Raw genomic sequence first — 19,512 nt, 5'->3', positions numbered from 1 at the left:
TGCTAAACCCTTTTTTAGTCCATAGCACCTTAGGGACATCATATAATTTCACCATATAGGAACTGATTTGAGGTGATCTTTCTGATACTCCAGGTCCTCAGACCAAGGTCGTATGATGAAGATCCTACCAGCTACAAAGATAGGTCCCCCATCCAACACTTTTTGCTTGTGTCCTCATAGTCCATGAATTTGAAGTAGAATAAATCTCTATCAGTTGAGATTTCATATGAGGCATTTGTTTTCCAAGCTCTATCAATGGTGCTCTTAACCAGAGGAAAAGGCATACACTTTTCAACAAAGAAACCCACCAAGTACTCACTCCAGAGTTCAATCCCATCTTCAATAACCTCATCAAGTACAATATATGGTAACATCTTCTTCGTTAAAAGTCTCAAGAAACTCAAGATTTTCATTAACAAAGGTTGTATTTTTATTGTTAAACAAGTAGGAAGATGAAGTGAAAGGTGAGTTTTCAGTTGAGGATGTTTGGGCTCCAAGAGCCTCAACAGGATCTAACATGTTAGAAGCAAAGGGAAAAGCAATAAAGGAGAAAGGGAGGGAGAAACCTTGCATTTAACAATGGAAGATTACTAAAATAGTCAAGTTTAGAAGGATAATTAAGGTGGGAAGAAAAGATAGTTACCTCACAAATGTTACCTGAAAGGGGGTGAGAAGCACCGGATCACGTACTCTACTTATGAGTTAAGTAGGTTCCAATCGCCTTGGTATAAATTCATAGTTGTTGTGAAGGAAAATACGGAAATGTTATTTCAGTAGTCTCGGCCTATAAGAAACCAAATTGACCACTCACGCTATTGACATAAACACTCTTTAAAAAAAGATTTATTCTGAGTTTAGGATTTTTGGTAAGTTTAAAGTTTGATGCACCCCATTTTTTCTCGTTGAAAATGAACTCTTATCTTTTACTGCTACCTATAATATTTATATGCTTGTGTTAGCAAAGATGATACCCATTCATCAAGTAAGATTGTATGCTCAATATAATACATGGGCTCTAGTTTACTCGTTTTCCTTTTCTTTACCATTGTACTCTTCTAGTATTGTCTAGTAGTCTTTTAGCTTCCAAGTCCTTGCAAAGAGGCATCAACTCCTGCATGTCCAATGGCAAACACAACAGAAAAGTCCAGTATGTATTGATAACAAGAACATATTATCCCCAATCGGCTGAATTAACACTTGAAAAGTGAACTGAAAATTTGATTCAATTCCCAATTTTTTACTGAATGCTAAAGATATTGCATTTGGTTTCTACAAAATGTTCAAGTCCCCCTCTTTAATGTCCTATCAAAGGAGAGGTCATACATACATACCTTATTGATATTTGATGTAGTTCGTAATGTAGTTTTGCTAATCTTAGCTAGAGTCGTCCTCATATTATTTTCCCTAGCTACTTGTTACATTGCCAATGAGTCAATTAAAGGCTTGAAGTTAAAAGAGCGAATTTTAGTTTGGTAATAATGGCCACTTGAATTGTCTAATCATGGTGCCTAATCTTCTTGTGATCATCAAAGAGCAAGCCATAATTACCAAACATACTTCTTATTTGCAAGTGCCATACGTCGTGCTTGGTTTGCTTGAAGGAGTCGTATGTTTCTAGAGCATTTTCCAAAGGCGAGATCAAAATGACGCAAGTCAAGATTGTATTAACCAAACTTTTTAGCTAATTAAACCAATTTTTCTACAATTTTTTCGACATCTAAATGACTCAAGTGAAGTTGCTCAATCATATGGGAAATTTAAAAGTTATTTCCAAATAAAGTGGGAACATCTACTTAACAAATGCATTCTACGCTAAAGCTGATGTATATATATTCTAAGAAATATATAGTTTTAGGGTACAATATTAGAACCAAATTACTAACACTTATAAAGAAAAATCAACGATAAAGAACCAAGGCTTGACATGAAACAAGTGCAATTATGTTATTCGTCGATGTAACGTTTATTACATTTTGTGCAATGTAATGCAACAAATTGCTCTGCCACAACATACAAACAATTCTAGTTAAAAATGAGTATAAACATTAGTTAGTATTCCAAATTTGCTTAGTTAAAAAAAAGAAAAAGTTGCAAAGTTTCACAAACTTGCTTCAGGTTCTATTTTCGTTACCGAGAAAAAAAGCGTTAGAAGTCACCCAAAAACGGTTTGGTTTATGAAAGACCTCAACCTCAATATTTTATATATTATTTCATCTGTCACTATTCTAAGATTAATGCAATGAGTCCAATTTCTCGTATTCTACAAATATTTTGGAGGGCATGTACGTATACTACAGATATTCATATGGCATAAACTTTTTCTTCACTAGCTATTTTGAATCCAATGAGTTTGCGTTAAGAGAGAGAGAGAGAGGTACCTTGTTATGCGAAGATTGAAGGATAACGATTGAATATTTGAGAGGGGAAATTATGTCCAGCCATTCAGCCAAGAAGTAGCAAAAGTGGTTTTTTTCACGGTAAAACTGTTTTGGAACTATTGAAGAGAGTTATTGCTCTGCCATTGCAAGAGGAGAAGTAGACGCCGATCAAAATTGGTTTATAAGTGAGATGAGATTTTTTGATATAAAGGGTTTTAAAAAATTGTTTGGTTTTCTTTTGAGTCTACACGTAAAGTTGCTAAATTTTCATAAACTTCCGTTTTTTGGGTCCACTTTTTTCGTAATACCTCTGCTGATCTGCTGACGTGGACAACCCCAATGAACTCAAAAAGGGACTACTATTATTATTACTATCATAGAAAAATATGGGGTCGTGTGAACAATAAATTCTATGTCCGCCCCAGTGGCATTTTCATAATTTTACAGTTTTTTAGGGGTATGACCGTAATTGTGCAATTTCAAATTTTGTTTTATGTTAAACATGTCAGCGTGGTAGGCTCCAATATTGGGAAAAAAGTTTGCACATAGAGGTAAAGTAGTAAATTCACTTCTATTGTAAAAATATTTAAAAAAAAAGAAAAAGAAAAATAGTGGTGGGGCTCAACCACGTTGAGATTGTTAGGCACGTAGCATGAGGCTAGTATATATATATATATATATATAGTCCGGTTTCTAAAAAGACCTTAAATAAGTACCAAACTAAGTACCAAATCTAAAACAACCCACAATTTCACCTACAAAATGAATTAAAATCTAATTTTTTGTGGATATAATCTACTGACTATAAAGATCATCTCTACAAAAATTCAACTTGTTTGACAATTTTTGACATTTTAAATATATATTCTACATTGTAATAAGGCGTAGGTGAGTGAGCCGGTGTGAATGTGCCGTGGAAGCAAAAATGATTTTTTTAGTTTTTTTTTTGTTGAAGTCAAGCCCTTGGCACCACTCTTTCTCTTCGCTTTTTGGTATGTATGCCACATGCTCAAAACTAGTATATATAAAGATGAGCATGGTCTAAATTGGACAGAGAAAACAATCATCTTTTAATTTAAGATGCATCAATGTCTAAATTTCATTCCCATAAATTGAATAATTGATCACTGCCAATTAAAGCAAAGGTTTGCTAAGCAGTATTTTAAAACTAGATCTTGCCACGACACACGACAATAATCCTTAAGAGCAAGTCCAATGGGGGGCTATATGGGCTGCTAAAAGCAAATATAACACCCCAACTACAAAAATGTCATTCCAATGGGGCTGCTAAAAGGGTCTTAAATTTAGGAGTCAAAAACTCATCCAAAGTTAAGACCTTCGCTAGCAGCTGCTATAATAAGTTCGAGAGACGGACGACATAGTTTATGTTGTCCATGTGTTAAATTTCGACGGACGGCAGAAACTGTGCTGTCCGTCCAAAAAAATTTTTAAAAAATAATGGACGGACGGAAGAAACTATGCCGTCTGTATCACTTAGCACTTCAAAACAGACAACGCGATTGGATTGGTTTTTTGATTTTAGGCAGCCAAATTTGGCTGGCTGGGCAAGCTAAAAGGCCTATGTGGCACTTTTAGCAGCCCAATTTAGCAACTCTCCATTGGACTTGCTCTAACAAAAAAACACACGACCACTCTAGACTAAATCGTGTAACAACCAACTGTGGAAGGGTGGCCTTTAGATGTTCTAAGAAGGTCACTCTTGCTATAAAAAAAGGGTTTTTTAGACTTGTGCCCCCCCCCCCCCAAACTCAGACTCCGTCTAAGTCAATGCAGTTTGACCGTCATCTTTTTGTGAAATGTCCCAACTACCCTTCGTGTGTAAAATTACCTAAATAGCCTCTTGATTTCATAAGACCGAGTTTTATTTTGAAAAATAAAAGGACACGTGTAAACACCTGGTTCACTCCGATCAACAGTCCATATTGCATCTAAATTATGATCCCTAAAATTCACGCTCTCTTATTTTTAAGGCGGGAAAAGGTGAAGTGACTCTAACTTTCATTGTTTGTGTTGAGTCATGGTGTTAGAGTGTGGATTCATGTTGTTTTAGTGTTAGTCTTCATATCAAGTGTTGTTTGTTGTCATTTTCCACTGTCAATCTGTTGCGACTTGAAGAGGAGAAGCAACACTACACCATAAAAGACGTTTACTAATGGATGTTCATCTTGCCCGAAACCCACCCAAAACCCGAACAAAATACCCGCACCGAACCCTGCCCAAACCCGACAAAACCCGAAACTGAACCCAAACCGAAATACATAGGGTAGGGTTTGGTCATATTCTCTAAACCCGAACCCGGACCGAAATCGAACCCCAAATCCAGTTTCAATTGCATACTACTAATCCCATATAAAAGAATGAGTTAGATGATTATTATCTCATTCATGTTTACAATGATGAGTTATTTAATATATTAGATTATGAAAAAATTTATGTCGGGATTTCCAATTTTTTCAGTAATTGCATGTGATCATGTGTCTATAGTTTATTCCGAGTCCATTTATTTTTAAATCATATCAAATAATTATGTTCGAGTATAGGTGATAATTACTTCCAAGTTCATTAGAAGTTTTATTTTGTTTGAAGGATTGGTGGATAGCCGAAGAAGGAATAAAATGTAGATATATATTTTAAATAAAGTTTCTTATTGTCTTCTTTTTTCATTTATACCAGGTTTTATCCTACCCGAAATCCGAACCCGAGCCCAATGGGTATCCGAAATATAGGGTTAGGATAGGATTTAGTCACACTTCTCAACAAAATACCCAACTCCGAACCGGACCCACTGAAAACCGGTCTGGGTTTGGGTAACCCAATACCCGTTCAAAACCCGAAAAGTCGGGTTTTGGACCGGGTCGGGTACCCGTTTGGACATCCCTAGGTTATATCCGTTACTTATATTTTTACTAACGGTTATATCCGTTAGCTTTGCGGCGTCACTGTCACTTAGGCCAAATTTAGTAACGGATACATCCGTTACTAAAATTAATTTTACTAACGTTTATATCCGTTACTATAAATATTTGTAACAAATAAATTACTGTTGATTATTTTCTAAAATTGTTTGTTTGTAATGGATATAAGCGTTACTAAAGTTTGGTGCCCTTCTCATCGTAACATTTTTAGTAACGGATACGTTACTAAATTATAGTCAAGTGGAAAAAAAATTTCAAAAGGTAGGCCACCGTTCACATATAGCTCGATCTAGCAAACATCTAATTATTCCATTTTACAAAGATATCCCATTCCACACCAACTCAATCAAAAAGTGAAAATCGAGAAACTCCACCCGATTAAACATTTTATAGAAATAACCCACCAATCCAATTCCAAATTTACAAATCGAACATATAAGAAAATTTACAAATCGAACATTTAAGATGTACATGATACATAGCAACAGAGAAAATGGTGGCAGCAAATCCACTTAAGAACTTCCTCTTCCTCCAGCCATTGAGTGAGGACATGGAACAAATCAATCCCTACAGTCTGTCCTTGTGGGACTTTTAGAGTCATTGAAAGTCCCTCAACCAGAAGCAAAATATGAGAGCTAATATAGAAAGCTCCAATCCTCATCCAATCTGACAAGTGAAAATGGTACCAAAAGTCAAACATTAACAATCATGACTCAATTCAAAACTATGTATCATCCTAGACCACCAACATTACTTGAAAAAGTGCAACTATTACACTAATTATATCTGTGCTTAAGAAATAAAGTGCAACTACACAAATTACTACTCCAAAACTTTTTGAGTAAGGAGATAAATCACATTGGTACGGTTATCCAAAAAAAAGATAAGTTAGGTTCATCATTATAGAATTAAACAATGAAACTTGTATAAACGAATAGCACCATGTCAAGAACCGAATTACTAAGCCAATACAAAATATTCATATAACAAAGTCAGCTACTCAAGGAAACTTGAAACTAAACCTTACAACCAAATTAAGTAATGGTAGCAATACCTTGCTAAGAATGGTAGCAATATCATAAAGTTGACTACTCACTTAAAGTTATCTTCCCAGTATATTTGGAATCTCACCATACAAGATACATGGCCACCTCTAAACACCATGCTACATCTAAACACTTACAAAACCATGTTTGTTGAGCACAAAAATTTCAAGAAAATGGTTAGAATGCTAAGAAATACATACTAGTCATCTTACTAAAAGTGACAAAACATCGATGTAAAAGAAAAAAAAAAGAGGATCCCTAATGGTTCTATCATGGACTTTACATTAGGTAAAGCTCACATCCTAATATCTATAAATTATGAAATACAGAGACAAACAAAAAAATGAAGGGAAGAAATTTACCTGAACAGAACACAAGATATAAATCTCTATCATTTGACAAAGATAGGCAGAAACTGCTTTCTTGTCACTACTTTCTCAAATTTCTTCAAAACCTATCCAAAAGAGAGAACATTCGAACACGGTCAATGTAAAAATGCAACAAAGTCGAAACAAAATGGAACACATGAAACCACAAACTAACAATATATAGTAAGGCCAACAAGAAGTGTGGTAAGATCTGCTGGTAAAAGGAAAAGAGCAACATGTATTAGATATAAGTAATAAAAGCCTTTTATATAAAGGGACTAAACGTATCCAATTGCCCCTTCCCTATAATTTATCCTTAATTAATTAATTAATGAAAGAGGAACCAAGTGTCATATCAGTGACATCTGAAATTTGTAAAAGATACTAACAAGACCTATTCTTGTGTCCAACTCTAACAACCAGTTGTTGCCACTATGTTTAGATTCATCCAGAAGCTCACAAACATATAAGATAGTTGCTTTAGAAAATATTATTCATTATTTATTTAAGTTTACTCCACGGTGAACTTAAATATAGCAAGCACAGCACAAATGAAGGAACAAACAACATATATTCACAATGATAAACCTAAATATAACAGTAATAACTTAAGTCAAAACTAAGTTGCAAGAGAGGCAAACTTCAGCTTAGGTCATTTCACTTGTTAAGGTTAGCCTTTTCAAATATATGAGTGAAGGAGAATGCTCAATGACTACGATTAAAGACCTCCACTTGCTGTATATAAGGTTTATCCATAGGTACCCCATCCCCTGGTAACATAAGTTTCTGAAGAAGTAAGAACTTTTCTTAATTTGCCAACCATATAAAAAGAAGGGCAACAACCCTAACAAATCCATATAGAAATAGACACACACCTGGCAGCCGAGAACCCCAAAAAACTTGGATAGTCTTCTCATGATATTTTTACAATACCTGCAGGATCACGATGATTCTCTCACAATTGGTTCATAAATTGTGTATCTGAACAAAGACAACAATATATAAGAAATTGTAAAATGACTACGAACAATTAAATATACTTCTCTTTCAATCAAAACTCGGAAGACGCCTTAACTAGCTAACTGAATTTTAATCTACCAATATAAATGTCCCCATCAGGCCATCACAACTAATTGGGTTTCCAATAAAACTACAAGAAAAACAAAATGAAGGAAAACTAGAATTGATACACAGGCACACAACGGTTTACTGACAATAGAAGCAACTCTTTAAATGCACTTTAAACCTCCACAATTTAACAAGCCGATAGCGATTATCCCTAGAAGAATCAAATAAATAGTCCTCATCTATACTACAACCTCAATCAGTAAAACATGAAGAAACATTCTTTTAGAACACAATAACAACTCCTGTTGTAAACAACTCACTATTTCCTCCATTCATCTAAGGCACAAGGAAATTAAGGAGGGAAAAAAGTAGAAGATAAATCTACAATGGGTGAAATTAAATTATCAATACAGGCTATAACCAAAGTACTGGTTAATCAGAATGGCAACTCCAAGAGAAATAGCTAAAAGCGAAGCAACCTAAGTCAGTATCTCAGTTATCCCATGTACCCTTTCTTTAAATGGATGACTACAAGAACCCATAATTAAAACTGTATAAGTTCCCATGGAAAACAAGGAGTAAGAACATACCTAGAAAGACAACTCTAGCCAATCGAGAAAGCAAAGCAAGGGCAAGAATTTTCCATCAACCATTATCTTTTAAATCACTAAATTCCAACCATAAAATGCCTATAGTTCCTTAAACCAGAGTAAACACAGGTACAAGCAAACATAAATTTTTCAAACACAGATATCCTTGATTTACAATTTTGAATAGCCATAGCCATAATGGACATCATACAAAAGGATGAAAGATACAAACAGAGACAGCTAGGTACTGAACGGTTAAACGACATGAACATTGTACCTTTGGAGGTTGCATCTCAAGGGATAAAGCACCACCACAATATTGCAGTACAGGCAGTGGCGGAGCTAGGAAAGTAAGTGAGGGTGAGCCAGCCAGACAAAAACCAAGCATAAAAAAAAAAAATATATTATATATATTAATGTATTAGAAAAAAAAAATCAAATCCAAACAAGTACTTGTTCATAGTTGTCCTCGGCGGCCTTCTTTTTCGTCATCCTTCTTCATCTTTTGGAAGCGTTGTAAGATCAATTCTGTATCAATGCTATCAAAAACTTCTTTTTCAATGTATGTTATTAAACAATCATTCAACCACTCATCCGCCATTCGATTGCGCAAACGATTCTTTATGATATTCATAGCAGAAAATGCCCTCTCCACAGTGGCAGTAGCAACATGTAAAATCAGCGCCAACTTAATCAACAAGTAAACAAGTGGGTACACAATGTCTTTCTTCGTCTCAACTATTTTTTTGGCTAGGCCGCTAATTCCATTTACTTCACCAAACTTAGTATCGGAACGCACATCAATGATATAATTCTCAAGCTGATCCGCTAATTCCATCTGATCTATCTCTGAAAAATCATCGGGATAAAGTCGAGCAAAACGGATCAACTTTTGCTTATCGAAAGCAACAAACGATTCACTAGGGTCAAGACATGCCATACAAAGAAGTAATTCTGTGTTTGCTTCATTAAACCGGTCGTTTAACTCTTGAATTTGCAAATCAATACAGTGATAGAATAATCCAACACGATAATAATGTAAATTGGTGTTTCCTTCTGCTTTTCGTCGAGACCTCCCTCGAGCCATATACCTTTCTTCCATATTTGGAACAACCACATCATGTTTGACACATAGTGAAGAAACTTCAGTTAGGAGACTATCCCACCCATCATCTCTCATTGCCTGTAAGCATACCTTTGTTATTTTAACAAGAGCCATGGCATTGACAATGTCTTGGTCTTCACGCTGCAATGCCTTTGACAAATCATTGCTAATTCCTAGTATCGCTTTCATCAAATGCAAATTAAAGATAAATTCAAAAGACTGCACTGAATCTAATAATCTGTAAGCCTCACCTCTTTGTTCCGAGCTTGAACCATTTTCCGCTACATTATCAAGCACATCAACTACTGAACCATAAGTGGTTATCATGCCAAGAAGTGTATAATAGTGTGAGCCCCATCGAGTGTCACCAGATCGTTTAAGACTAGTCTCTTGATTCAACCCTTTGCCACTTGAAATTTTTCCACTTTGTAATTTTGCAACAACTTTAGCCTTCATTGCATCGCGCAACATATCCCGGCCGCTTACATGATGCTCAACAATCAAAGTATTTACCACATTAGGAGAAGGGCTACTAAAAAGGTTAGCGATTGATTCATGGTTCTTTTGCAACTACTACAAAAGGGCTAACCGAAGGCGATGGGTAAAACAATGAACATAAAATGCAGACTCATTCTCCTTCATTACAAGTGTTTTAGGCCATTCAAATCACCTTGCATATTCTTTGGCCCCATCATACCCTTGTCCCGCAGAGTCTAGATATGCTCAACCCATGCTTGGAGAATAACTCATCGATTGCCTTTTTAAGTGTTAATGCACTAGTTTCCTTAACATGCACAACTCAAAAATCTCTCAATCACGCAACCTTTCTTATCGACATAGCATAAAACAAGCGCCATTTGCTCCTTAATTGATATATCACGTGCTTCATCAACTAAAATAGCAAACAATGAATTTCCATAATCTTTTAGAATAGCATTTGTAGTTTCCACAGCAGCCGAATTCACAATAACTTTTTGGATATCAGGCGATGTCAATTTCCGATTTTTAGAAGCATTATTAAGAACTTTCTTAATGACTTTGTTATGATCTTTTAGAAACCGTATAAGTTCAAGAAAATTACCTTTATTGATCGACTCATCCGATTCATCATGACCACGGAAAGCTAAACCTTGTCTCAAAAGAAACCTAATGCAATCAGTTATTGCAGTTAGGTGTATTCGATAATCCCTTCGAACTTGGTAAGATTGTCTGTGAAGAAATGTCTCGATATGCTGCTCTTGATTTAACAAAGCCTGTGCTGCCCTATAAGCAATATTATGAGCACTATTTGGTCCTCCAACGTGTTCCTTTAATTTGGTTTTTCTTTCCCAATTAGTAAACCCCCTGTGAGAAAAAACATCCCCACCTCCTTGTGCCCCCTTATTAGGTTTAAAGAGATAACAATATAGACAAAATGCGGCATCCTCGTGAATACTATATTCCAACCAACTAAACTCCTCATACCACTCAATCTGAAAGCGTCGGATTCTCTTGCCTCTTGTTCTTGGAGGAAAAGCATGATTAGGCTGGCAAGGACCCCTAAGCAAATATGCTCTTCTCACCGAGTCTTGATCATTAGGATGATAATCTGAAATCTTTTTCCTCAATGCAGGGTCTCCCTGAAGACTAGACAAGTCAAGTTCTTCATGATTTTCACGTTGAACCCGCTTTGACGTGGGTTGCTCAACACCACCATCCTCAATTTCTTGGTGACTTCGCTTTGAAGAGGATCCTACTTCAACATTGGCAACATTATTTGTTTTATTAGGTGGTTGAGTAGGTTGAGTGGATAACGACTTTTCTTTGATCAAATACTTTAACATATCTGTTTAAACAATTAAAATAAACTATTAATCAATTGAATTGAAATTGCACTAATTAAAATAAACTACCAATGTTATTATGATATTCACAAAATAAAATTAAATAAAAATATGTGGTTTAATGAATTCACAAAAAGAATACAAAAAAATTAAAAAAACATAGTTTAGGAATCAACTTAATATGAAAAGATAAAAAAAATAAGACAAGAAATTTAATAATATTAGACTTACCTATAAAATTTTAGAAATTATAGATAACTAATTAAAATAATAGAGAGAAAGATAAAACTGTGGAAAAGTAGGTACCTGCGTAGTGTGAGTTTTGCTTAAATTTTTGATAAAAAATCAAATTGGAGTAAGATATTTTTGTTTCGTTGTTTGTTTCAATTGTTTGGTTTCGGTTTGTGTGCCTGCTTTTTATTTTGTCTTTTGGTCGGTTATGGGTCGTGGGTTTTTAGTTAGACACTTAGAATTCGAAGCCAACACTGTTAAGTAGTATTAACCCAAGTACTTTAGTACTTTACACAGACACACAACACACAGTTAGCTTTAGTACTTTAGTACTTTAGTACTTTACACAACAGTGACAACACACGACACACAGTTAGCTTTTTACACAATGATAATTCCACACAACACACAGTTAGCTTTTTCGGTCAGTTTTTTTGGGATCTAGCTAGCTTTTTGGTTTTTTTGGGATCTAGCTAGCTTTTTGGTTTATGTGAATAGTAGAAAAAAATTTGTTTGCGAAAGTTGAGGGTGAGCCAGGGCGTACCATGGGCCCCCTGGCTCCGCCACTGAGTACAGGTGAGTTACTAGAATTAATTTGTTCAGCTTGCTTTGCAGCTCTATGATCCATCCACACAATGATATTTCTCCTTGCATCACCACTCCAAGAAACTGTAACAGGAGAGCTATCAGCATCCACAGCGATTGCAAACCAAACGAAGTTGAACAATTTGAATTACAGAAAATAAATTTGTATTGAGTTGAGTTGAGAGAGAGAAAGGAGCGAGAACAGATCGGGCTTACCAGGTTTGTCTCCATCTTTTGAGTTCTCCCAAAACCCTAACAGGCAGGAGAAGGAGAAAGAGAGCGCTGGAACTTTTTTTCGGGGGCCTGACTGAACTGAAAGTCTAAAACACGATATTCCATTATCTTTTTATATTTCGATATTTCATTGTTAGTGTTAGTTACGGAAGTAATTGTCACGTAGATGTTACATATATCTACCCCCAATGTTATACTAGTAGTTCGTTTAATTTATTCGTTTGACTTAATTAGTGTGTTTTTAGTGGTTTTACAGGAATTGGAGTTATTGATTAAAACTGCTGAAACTATCGAGATTCCAGGATGTTATTGCGCGAACTTGTGGTTAGATTGATTTCAGTTCAATGGAGGTGCCCTATGATATTGGGAATATATTGTTTGCGTATCTGCTAATGAGAATTGAGGCATTATTGGGTTGGACTTGGTACCTTAGCACCTGATCATTAGTAGAGAAACAAGGCCAGAGACTATGGATATGAATATTTGATAAATGCACGTGAAGACGAAATAAAAGATGAAGAAAGCTATTGAGTAGCACGTGAAGAGTACAAACTTGTGAGCTATGGGCCAACGTATAAGATGTTAGTATTTTGGACCCACTCAAATAGAAGCCCATGTGCCCATTTTCTTAAACCTTACCTATATTTTAAACCTTGTATCATGAGGTTTCTTTTCATCCTTGCCTTTGATTCTCCAGGACCAGCGCATGTGCAATAACAAAGCCACGCAACCTAAATCCCACACCACTATAACCCACCATACAACTGGACCACCCAATCGCCACATTCTATCCATCTTTCTTTACGAACAGGAGACCGACTTTGCGATTTTCCGATCAAATCGCCCAACCAAAACTCTTGCGACCGACTTCGAATTCCATTCGAAATCAAACACTGCCCTAACCAAACCTCTATATATACAAGGGGAAACAAAGAGAATCAGGCGCTCCAGAATATCCAGAAAATCAGATCTTGGGGGAGGAGAAACTCGAGTTAGCACCGGCGGAATTGAAGCTTGGGCAAACCGAATTGGGAGAAGATGACACACTACACCATAACTGTATTTTTGTGACAGAGGCTTTTGAGGTTTTGTGACGCCAAAATAGCGTCAGAAATTTTGTGATGGCAATTAGGCGTCACTATTCAGTTTTTAGCGTCACAATAAATCAAAAGGTTATTTTATTTTTTTAAGAAAATTTTATAAAAAATTAGTGACGGCATATGGGCGTGAAAGGTATAAAAATTTGAGCTAATAAAAAATTTAAATCAGCGCACGTGTTCTGCACAGGCGCCAAACTCGAAAGATGTTGGGTTTCTTCTCGATCTCAACTCTCTGAAAGAGTGAAACCCTTGCCCTAAATATGTTCTTCCTCCCCACTTCTTCATATTCCACCTCCTTCCCCTAATTTCGACGATGGTGAATTGAAGACGGCAGTTTTGTTTATCCCAACATCTCCATCTTAAACAGAGGTACTCTCTTTTCGATCTTTTAATGTTGTTGGTATTGTTGAAAATACGAGCTGGGTTTTCTCGGATGATGAGAGATCCGAGAAGTCGGAGAGGTCTGAGAGACCGGAAAGGTCAGAACAAGGAGTGGGGACTGGGTTTAGAAACCCACTGCAGCCGCAATTGGTGCAGAAAAGTAGTGGGGGTCTTGATTTACATTCACCCAATCAAAATTCAAGGTACTGTTTAGTTCAATTGTTAAGAAATGATTTATTAGTTTTTTGTTTAAATTAGTTGGTAGGTAATGGAAGGGTATAGTTATGAGCTTGATTTTAAGTGAATTATTATTATTATTATGTACAGAGATAATAGTGTCCCTGATGGGATGATGAGACTATAAGAGCGAAGCAAATGTATTATGGAGAGCAAATGGTTCAAGTTCAGTCTAGAGATAATAGGAATCAGGAGCAAAAAAAGGAAATGAACAATCAGAATTATTGAGTTCAGATGCAGCAACAGCTTCAAGATTCTAGTTATGGTTTAACAAGTAATCAATTGGATCATTATTCTAGTTATGGTTTATTGTTAATGTTACTAACCCTAGGTGTTAATTTTTATTTTTTTTTACATTTGTGATGATTTCTAGGGTTTGAAGATCTGGATTGTTGTTAGAAATGGGTGAGAAAGAGTTAGAAAACCAGCTTATGGAAGCTGGAACTAAACTATTGGAACCACCTTCTGTTGAGGAGCTTTTGTCTTTACTTGATGTAAGACTTACATTTGTTTTGTGTTGTTATGTACATGCATCTACTAACTGTGTTTTTACTGATTTGTGGTTTTGGTATTAGTGAAATGACAAAATCGAGCCTAAGTCAGTTTATAAGAAGATATAAGCTTGTGTTGTGTTGTATTGATGTTTGAAAATAAGATGTGAAATGAAAAGATTTCAAATTTTGGTGAAAATTGTATTTAGGCTTTTAGAGTTTTTTTTTTTTTATTAAGGCCGAATTTAGGGGTTTTGGGTATTGCCCTGCTTAATATCGGTAGAAATGATTAGAAATCAGTTTTTAGGTGGATTTTCTAGGGTCTCAATTACAGGCTGAATACCTGGATTGCAGTGTTGTTTTCTTTGTGCTTGTAGGTATTGGGTTAATATGCAGATTTGATATATTGTAAGATGTTGTTGTATGAGTGAAATGTGAAGATTCTAGTTAAGGTTGCAGTCGATGAAGATAAGTTTTGTTTGTCTTGATTTTTGTTTTGGGGTTTCTAACGTGATTTTGTTTTCTAGGGTTTATAATTTTTGGGTCTTCTTTGTTGGGTGCACACTTGCTTTCACCTGGTGCCTACTTCTACTGCTGGTGCCGCTGTTGTTGCCATGGACCTGCTGCTGTCTTATTCATTATTTTTCACCCCGGTGCACTTTCTTTATTTGGTACTTTCTTTGGCCATTGCTGCTGTTGCCATGGACCTGCTGCTGTCTTATTCATTATTTTTTTTCCATAAAATTTGATTCTTTTCATGTTTTGGTGAAACTAGTGAACGTTTTAGCTGGATTTTGTACTAGGACTTTTGATTTTGCTGAAGGTGGATTTCTCAATTCAGGTTTGTCTTTCTATCAACTTTTTGTTATTCTGATTATGAGAATTAAGAGTATTGAGAGTTATATATGGTTTTGAAATGAGATATAAACCACGACTTGATGCTTGGGAAAAACCACGATATAAATCAGCAATTTTCACATGAGGCCTTGGGTATTTAGGGAAAAGTACTCATGAGCATGGTTTGGGTTTAGGGCAGACAACGGTGTTATTAGAAGTGGGCATGATCGGCTAAAAGTTTGCACATGTTTAGTTGTTGCTTGAATATATTAAGAAGTGACGTCTCATTCTATTCATGTCTTTGAATCTATAGATAAGTATGTAGTTGATCATGTTGTGTAGTATGTTCATACTATGTAAATCTAGATCATTCCTAAAGGTTATCACTTAGAACTTATATAATTTGGTAGTGAGATGACGTAAATGGCATAAATCTGGTATTGAGGTAATAGGCACAAATTGTCTATTGTTATTGGATTGTTTCAAGTTTAGTTGTTTCATTGACAATGCTTAGTGTAGTTGGTGTTTGTGGTTGCCTATGTTTACGGATTCAAGCTTTGGGTTTACTTGATTTTGGTTTGGTTAGATATTGTTCTTCTAATCCTTTATTATTTGGTCAGGATGCTAAAGGAGATAATGTGTATTTAAGCTTTTGGAAGGATAGGTGTTACTGATTGTCAATGTTGCTTCTCAAGGTACTTCATATTCTTATTTATGTTTGTATTAAGAAATTTTTCTCCATGTAGTTGATTGGGTTTGGTCATATTACAAGTGTACAACTTGATTCTACCAATACTTGGATGACATCCGTGAAAGTTATATAATTTAAAATAGAGTTGTGTTTGTAAATTCAGACTTTTGGTGATACACATCTACTAAGGAAGTCCCAACAGATCCAGTGGCTACAACGTGTTGATTGGGTTTGGTAAGTTGCACAAGGTATACATTTCTTATTGCAAAATTCAGGTTCAGTTCGGGGTCTACCACTCCAATCTGTAGATTAGTTTGTCATTGAATGTTTACTACTGAAAATGTTTTTATTGTGATGACATCCAAAAAAAAAAAAAAAAAAAAAAGAGAAAGGGAGAGAATACGCTCGGCCTCCTCTCTCGCTCTCGGTCTCTCTTTGGAAATTGGGAGGGTTTCCCTCTTTATCTCTTCGGAAATTTGGAGGGGGGGGGTCATGATGGTCAACCTGTGTGCATCATTTAACTTCTTTCAGTAACGGATCGTCCCAATCACATTAATCTTGTCACAGCGGTGTCCTTCAGGTTCTGATTATTTTTAAAGCAATTTCTTTTTAGATAGAAAACATGAAATCCCTTTGCTCTTTTTATTATGTATTTTGTGCTTTTTTTTACCGTTTTGGTAGGTCATTTCACTCATTTGTTCTAAGTTTCAAAAGCATTAGCGCTTGCATTACTTTCTTTGGCAGGTTGGATCATGTGTAGAAATTGGAATTCCCATGCTCATCTTATTCATCGCTTTCTCCCAGGTAGCACCATCTATCTCCATTGATTTGGCTCCTTGATCTTTATCTTATTGGAAGCGCTACTTTTCTCGTGTTTTTTCCCTTCTATTTTTCTATAGGAAACAAACTGTAATTGTAGTCAGAGAAGGAAATTGAGAATCTGTTTCATATGTTGTCTTTTGTGTATGCGATATCTAAAACACTTTCGGGCAAAGCACTTGCCAAGATTGGAACGGTTTGCTCTAGTAATATCGATCCATTGATATGGGCATATGCTCATCTCTTTGATCGCCGATGGCGATACAAACATCGTCGAGAAAAGACTCAAATGAACTGAATTTGGAACCGATAAGGCCTATCTCATTTCTTTTGCACCTTGGTCGGTATACCTATTGTTGGTTCCTGACAAAGTATGTCGTTATCATTTTAGAGCCAATTGTTAACCTTGTGCACTTACAAAATGCAGGATAAAAATCCCATACCCACTTCAATGGGGTGCACCTACATTTGATGCTGGTCACGCGTTCGGAATGATGGCTGCTGTTTTTGTTTCCTTAATAGAGGTATCTCATTCTATAAATAGCGTATAAGGGCACAGGAATGGTTTGACGTTCGATGTTAACTCTGGCATTTGTTTTGGCAGTCACTTGGAGCATATAAGGTTGCTTTGCGATCGGCTAGTGCTACTCCTCCTCCTGCTCATGTTCTTAGCCGTGGTATAGGCTGGCAAGTGAGCAAGTTATACTAAGTGTGGTACATGTCTGCTTTAGATGGAACTCCAAAACAAAAAAAAAAAAAAAACTGATGGTTCATCTTCAACAGGGGATTGGAATCCTATTGGATGGACTATTTGGGACAGGAACTGGCCGGCTTTACTGTGTCTATGTAAGTAGCGCATATATTTCAAGTATTTCCTTGCACTCTTATTTCCTTTACCGTGTTCTAAGTTACTGCCGTTTCATAAATATATGTAAAACGCTACAGAGAGAATGTGGGTCTTCTTGGATCCACTCGAGTTGGGAGTCAAAGGGTGGTTCAAATCTTAGCTGGTTTTATGATATTTTTCTCTATCTTGGGTTAGTGAAAAGCACTACTAAATGATTTTTTCTTATGTAGCTCTGAATAGTGAAGTGAAGATATGGACTTTAGCAAGTAAAGAAGGGTGGCTGCTACCAAGTGACGCTGAATCGTTTTGTGCATATCTCTAGTATGGTCCAAATCCCATGGCCACACACATTGATTATATTGTAGAATTTACTGTTGCAGTGCCTATTTTGATTCTTACTGGAATAAGTGACTGTTTACCCGATGGGGAGCATGTGGTTCAAGTTTATTGCGGTCAAACACAAGCTATTCAACAGTATGCGTTGGAGTTGTCTCAATGCTTGCCTCCAACCCCAGAAACCACCAGCTTAGATAAATCAGACTCTGGCAGACTCTGGTGTTTATTCAAAACTCAATACACCTAGTTCAGATGGGTTTGGTTCTACAGATTCAGTTACAATAAGTGATGCACTCGAGATGCCCACACCAGTAAGCAGGTCTGAGTGCACACCTATACGTAAATACTCGACAAGTTCGGGAGATTCCGAGGTTCTTTCTAGTAAAGATTGTTTACTATTTTTAGAAAGTGATTTGTATTGTACTTTTCGCTTAAAAAATTGAAGTACTTGGTGTTTACAAGTGACTTGATAATTTTGAGTGATGAAATGAATGTTTTATTCTTGAATGGGATTGACGGTGATTGTGCATTTTATGGAATGAATTTAAAAAAGAGTTGTATTCAATCATCATCAAAACCGGGGGTGAAACAAAACCCACCAAAATATTATCAACAACGCTTATTAAAATCTGAGATCAAATTAAAACCGAAAAGAACAACGCTTCATTTACAAATATATATATATTTTTATTAACCAACTCTATTACACTTGTTTCCAATTCAAAACCGTGCACTTTTCGAAAAACTTAAAACCGGAAGACTCAAGAGCAAATCCAAGTCCGCGGTCTTCATTGACTCCACCATCTATGTTCCCAAGAACACACCCACGTTGCAAAACAAAGCAAACATGGGTCAGCAAATTGAATTTGCTGGTATGAGTAGACTAACAACAAAATATATATAGTAATATTTCAAATGAATAATATAACATTACAAACAATTTCAACTTGGAAGACAATATAGTTCCGTTTTCCAAAAACGGCTTGTAGTTTCTTCCCAAGTAAGATTTCACCCCCAACATACAAATTCCAAGAATCTCATATAATAGTACTCGTCATTCCCACTTTCCAAAATAACTCACAATACAATACCACTTACATTTCATTTATTAACTGCACATATGATAACCTAATTAAATATGAGTTTGGTATACCTTACCTTTAAGCCAACACGCCGTCTTAGGGTGGGATATTTTCGTCCCCTGCAGAAAAGATTAATAGATCCTACCCTCCGCAAAAAAACAGAGTTAGACATCACAATAAATTGATTTATCTCAGCCCAAAAATTCTATTCATGACCCAACCTCATTTAAGACATTGAAGTCTAATTGATATAACTTTGGTTAGTCCCAGATATCTTTGAGGAATACCACTTATCATAATACCTATATCAATGATAGTCATTCATAT

At 35.9% G+C, this 19,512-nt stretch overlaps 2 protein-coding genes and 3 long non-coding RNA genes across 5 annotated transcripts; 3 read left to right on the top strand and 2 right to left on the bottom strand.

The window, feature by feature from the left end:
• Positions 1–8,843: 8,843 nt before the first annotated feature.
• LOC147496597 (uncharacterized) lies at positions 8,844–9,947 on the bottom strand. Its single transcript, XM_086562612.1, has one exon. The coding sequence runs from the start codon at positions 9,945–9,947 to the stop codon at positions 8,844–8,846; it is 1,104 nt and encodes a 367-aa protein (XP_086418738.1).
• A 329-nt stretch (positions 9,948–10,276) lies between these two features.
• On the bottom strand, positions 10,277–11,314 carry LOC147496596 (uncharacterized). The gene is made up of 2 exons (XM_086562611.1): positions 10,573–11,314; positions 10,277–10,383 (listed from the first exon to the last, which is right to left on the bottom strand). Exons 1-2 carry the CDS (start codon positions 11,312–11,314, stop codon positions 10,277–10,279), a joined length of 849 nt encoding a protein of 282 aa, XP_086418737.1.
• A 2,340-nt stretch (positions 11,315–13,654) lies between these two features.
• Positions 13,655–14,577, top strand: LOC147496595 (uncharacterized). Its single transcript, XR_015196629.1, has 3 exons — positions 13,655–14,048; positions 14,173–14,356; positions 14,456–14,577. It is a non-coding gene; the product is annotated as an uncharacterized LOC147496595 (long non-coding RNA).
• Positions 14,578–15,275: 698 nt separating this feature from the next.
• LOC147496594 (uncharacterized) lies at positions 15,276–16,905 on the top strand. Its single transcript, XR_015196702.1, has 4 exons — positions 15,276–15,414; positions 16,031–16,105; positions 16,265–16,349; positions 16,846–16,905. It is a non-coding gene; the product is annotated as an uncharacterized LOC147496594 (long non-coding RNA).
• A 318-nt stretch (positions 16,906–17,223) lies between these two features.
• Positions 17,224–18,610, top strand: LOC147496593 (uncharacterized). The gene is made up of 5 exons (XR_015196613.1): positions 17,224–17,260; positions 17,348–17,444; positions 17,525–17,611; positions 17,704–17,766; positions 17,998–18,610. It is a non-coding gene; the product is annotated as an uncharacterized LOC147496593 (long non-coding RNA).
• The last annotated feature ends 902 nt before the right edge of the window (positions 18,611–19,512 follow it).

Source organism: Coptis chinensis, chromosome 5 (assembly GCF_015680905.1).
Source record: "Coptis chinensis isolate HL-2020 chromosome 5, ASM1568090v1, whole genome shotgun sequence".
In the NCBI taxonomy this organism is placed as follows: Eukaryota; Viridiplantae; Streptophyta; class Magnoliopsida; order Ranunculales; family Ranunculaceae; genus Coptis; species Coptis chinensis.
This window is presented reverse-complemented; position numbering and strand designations above follow the sequence as displayed.

Bases quoted from the DNA above. Each gene is read 5' to 3' on its own strand.
- LOC147496597 (XM_086562612.1), bottom strand. From the start codon at position 9,947: ATGAAGGCTAAAGTTGTTGCAAAATTACAAAGTGGAAAAATTTCAAGT.
- LOC147496596 (XM_086562611.1), bottom strand. From the start codon at position 11,314: ATGTTAAAGTATTTGATCAAAGAAAAGTCGTTATCCACTCAACCTACT. The intron at 10,384-10,572 runs GTAATTTTCTTG...TTGCTATTTTAG, and splicing joins GGATGAGTCGATCAATAAAG to TTGATGAAGCACGTGATATA.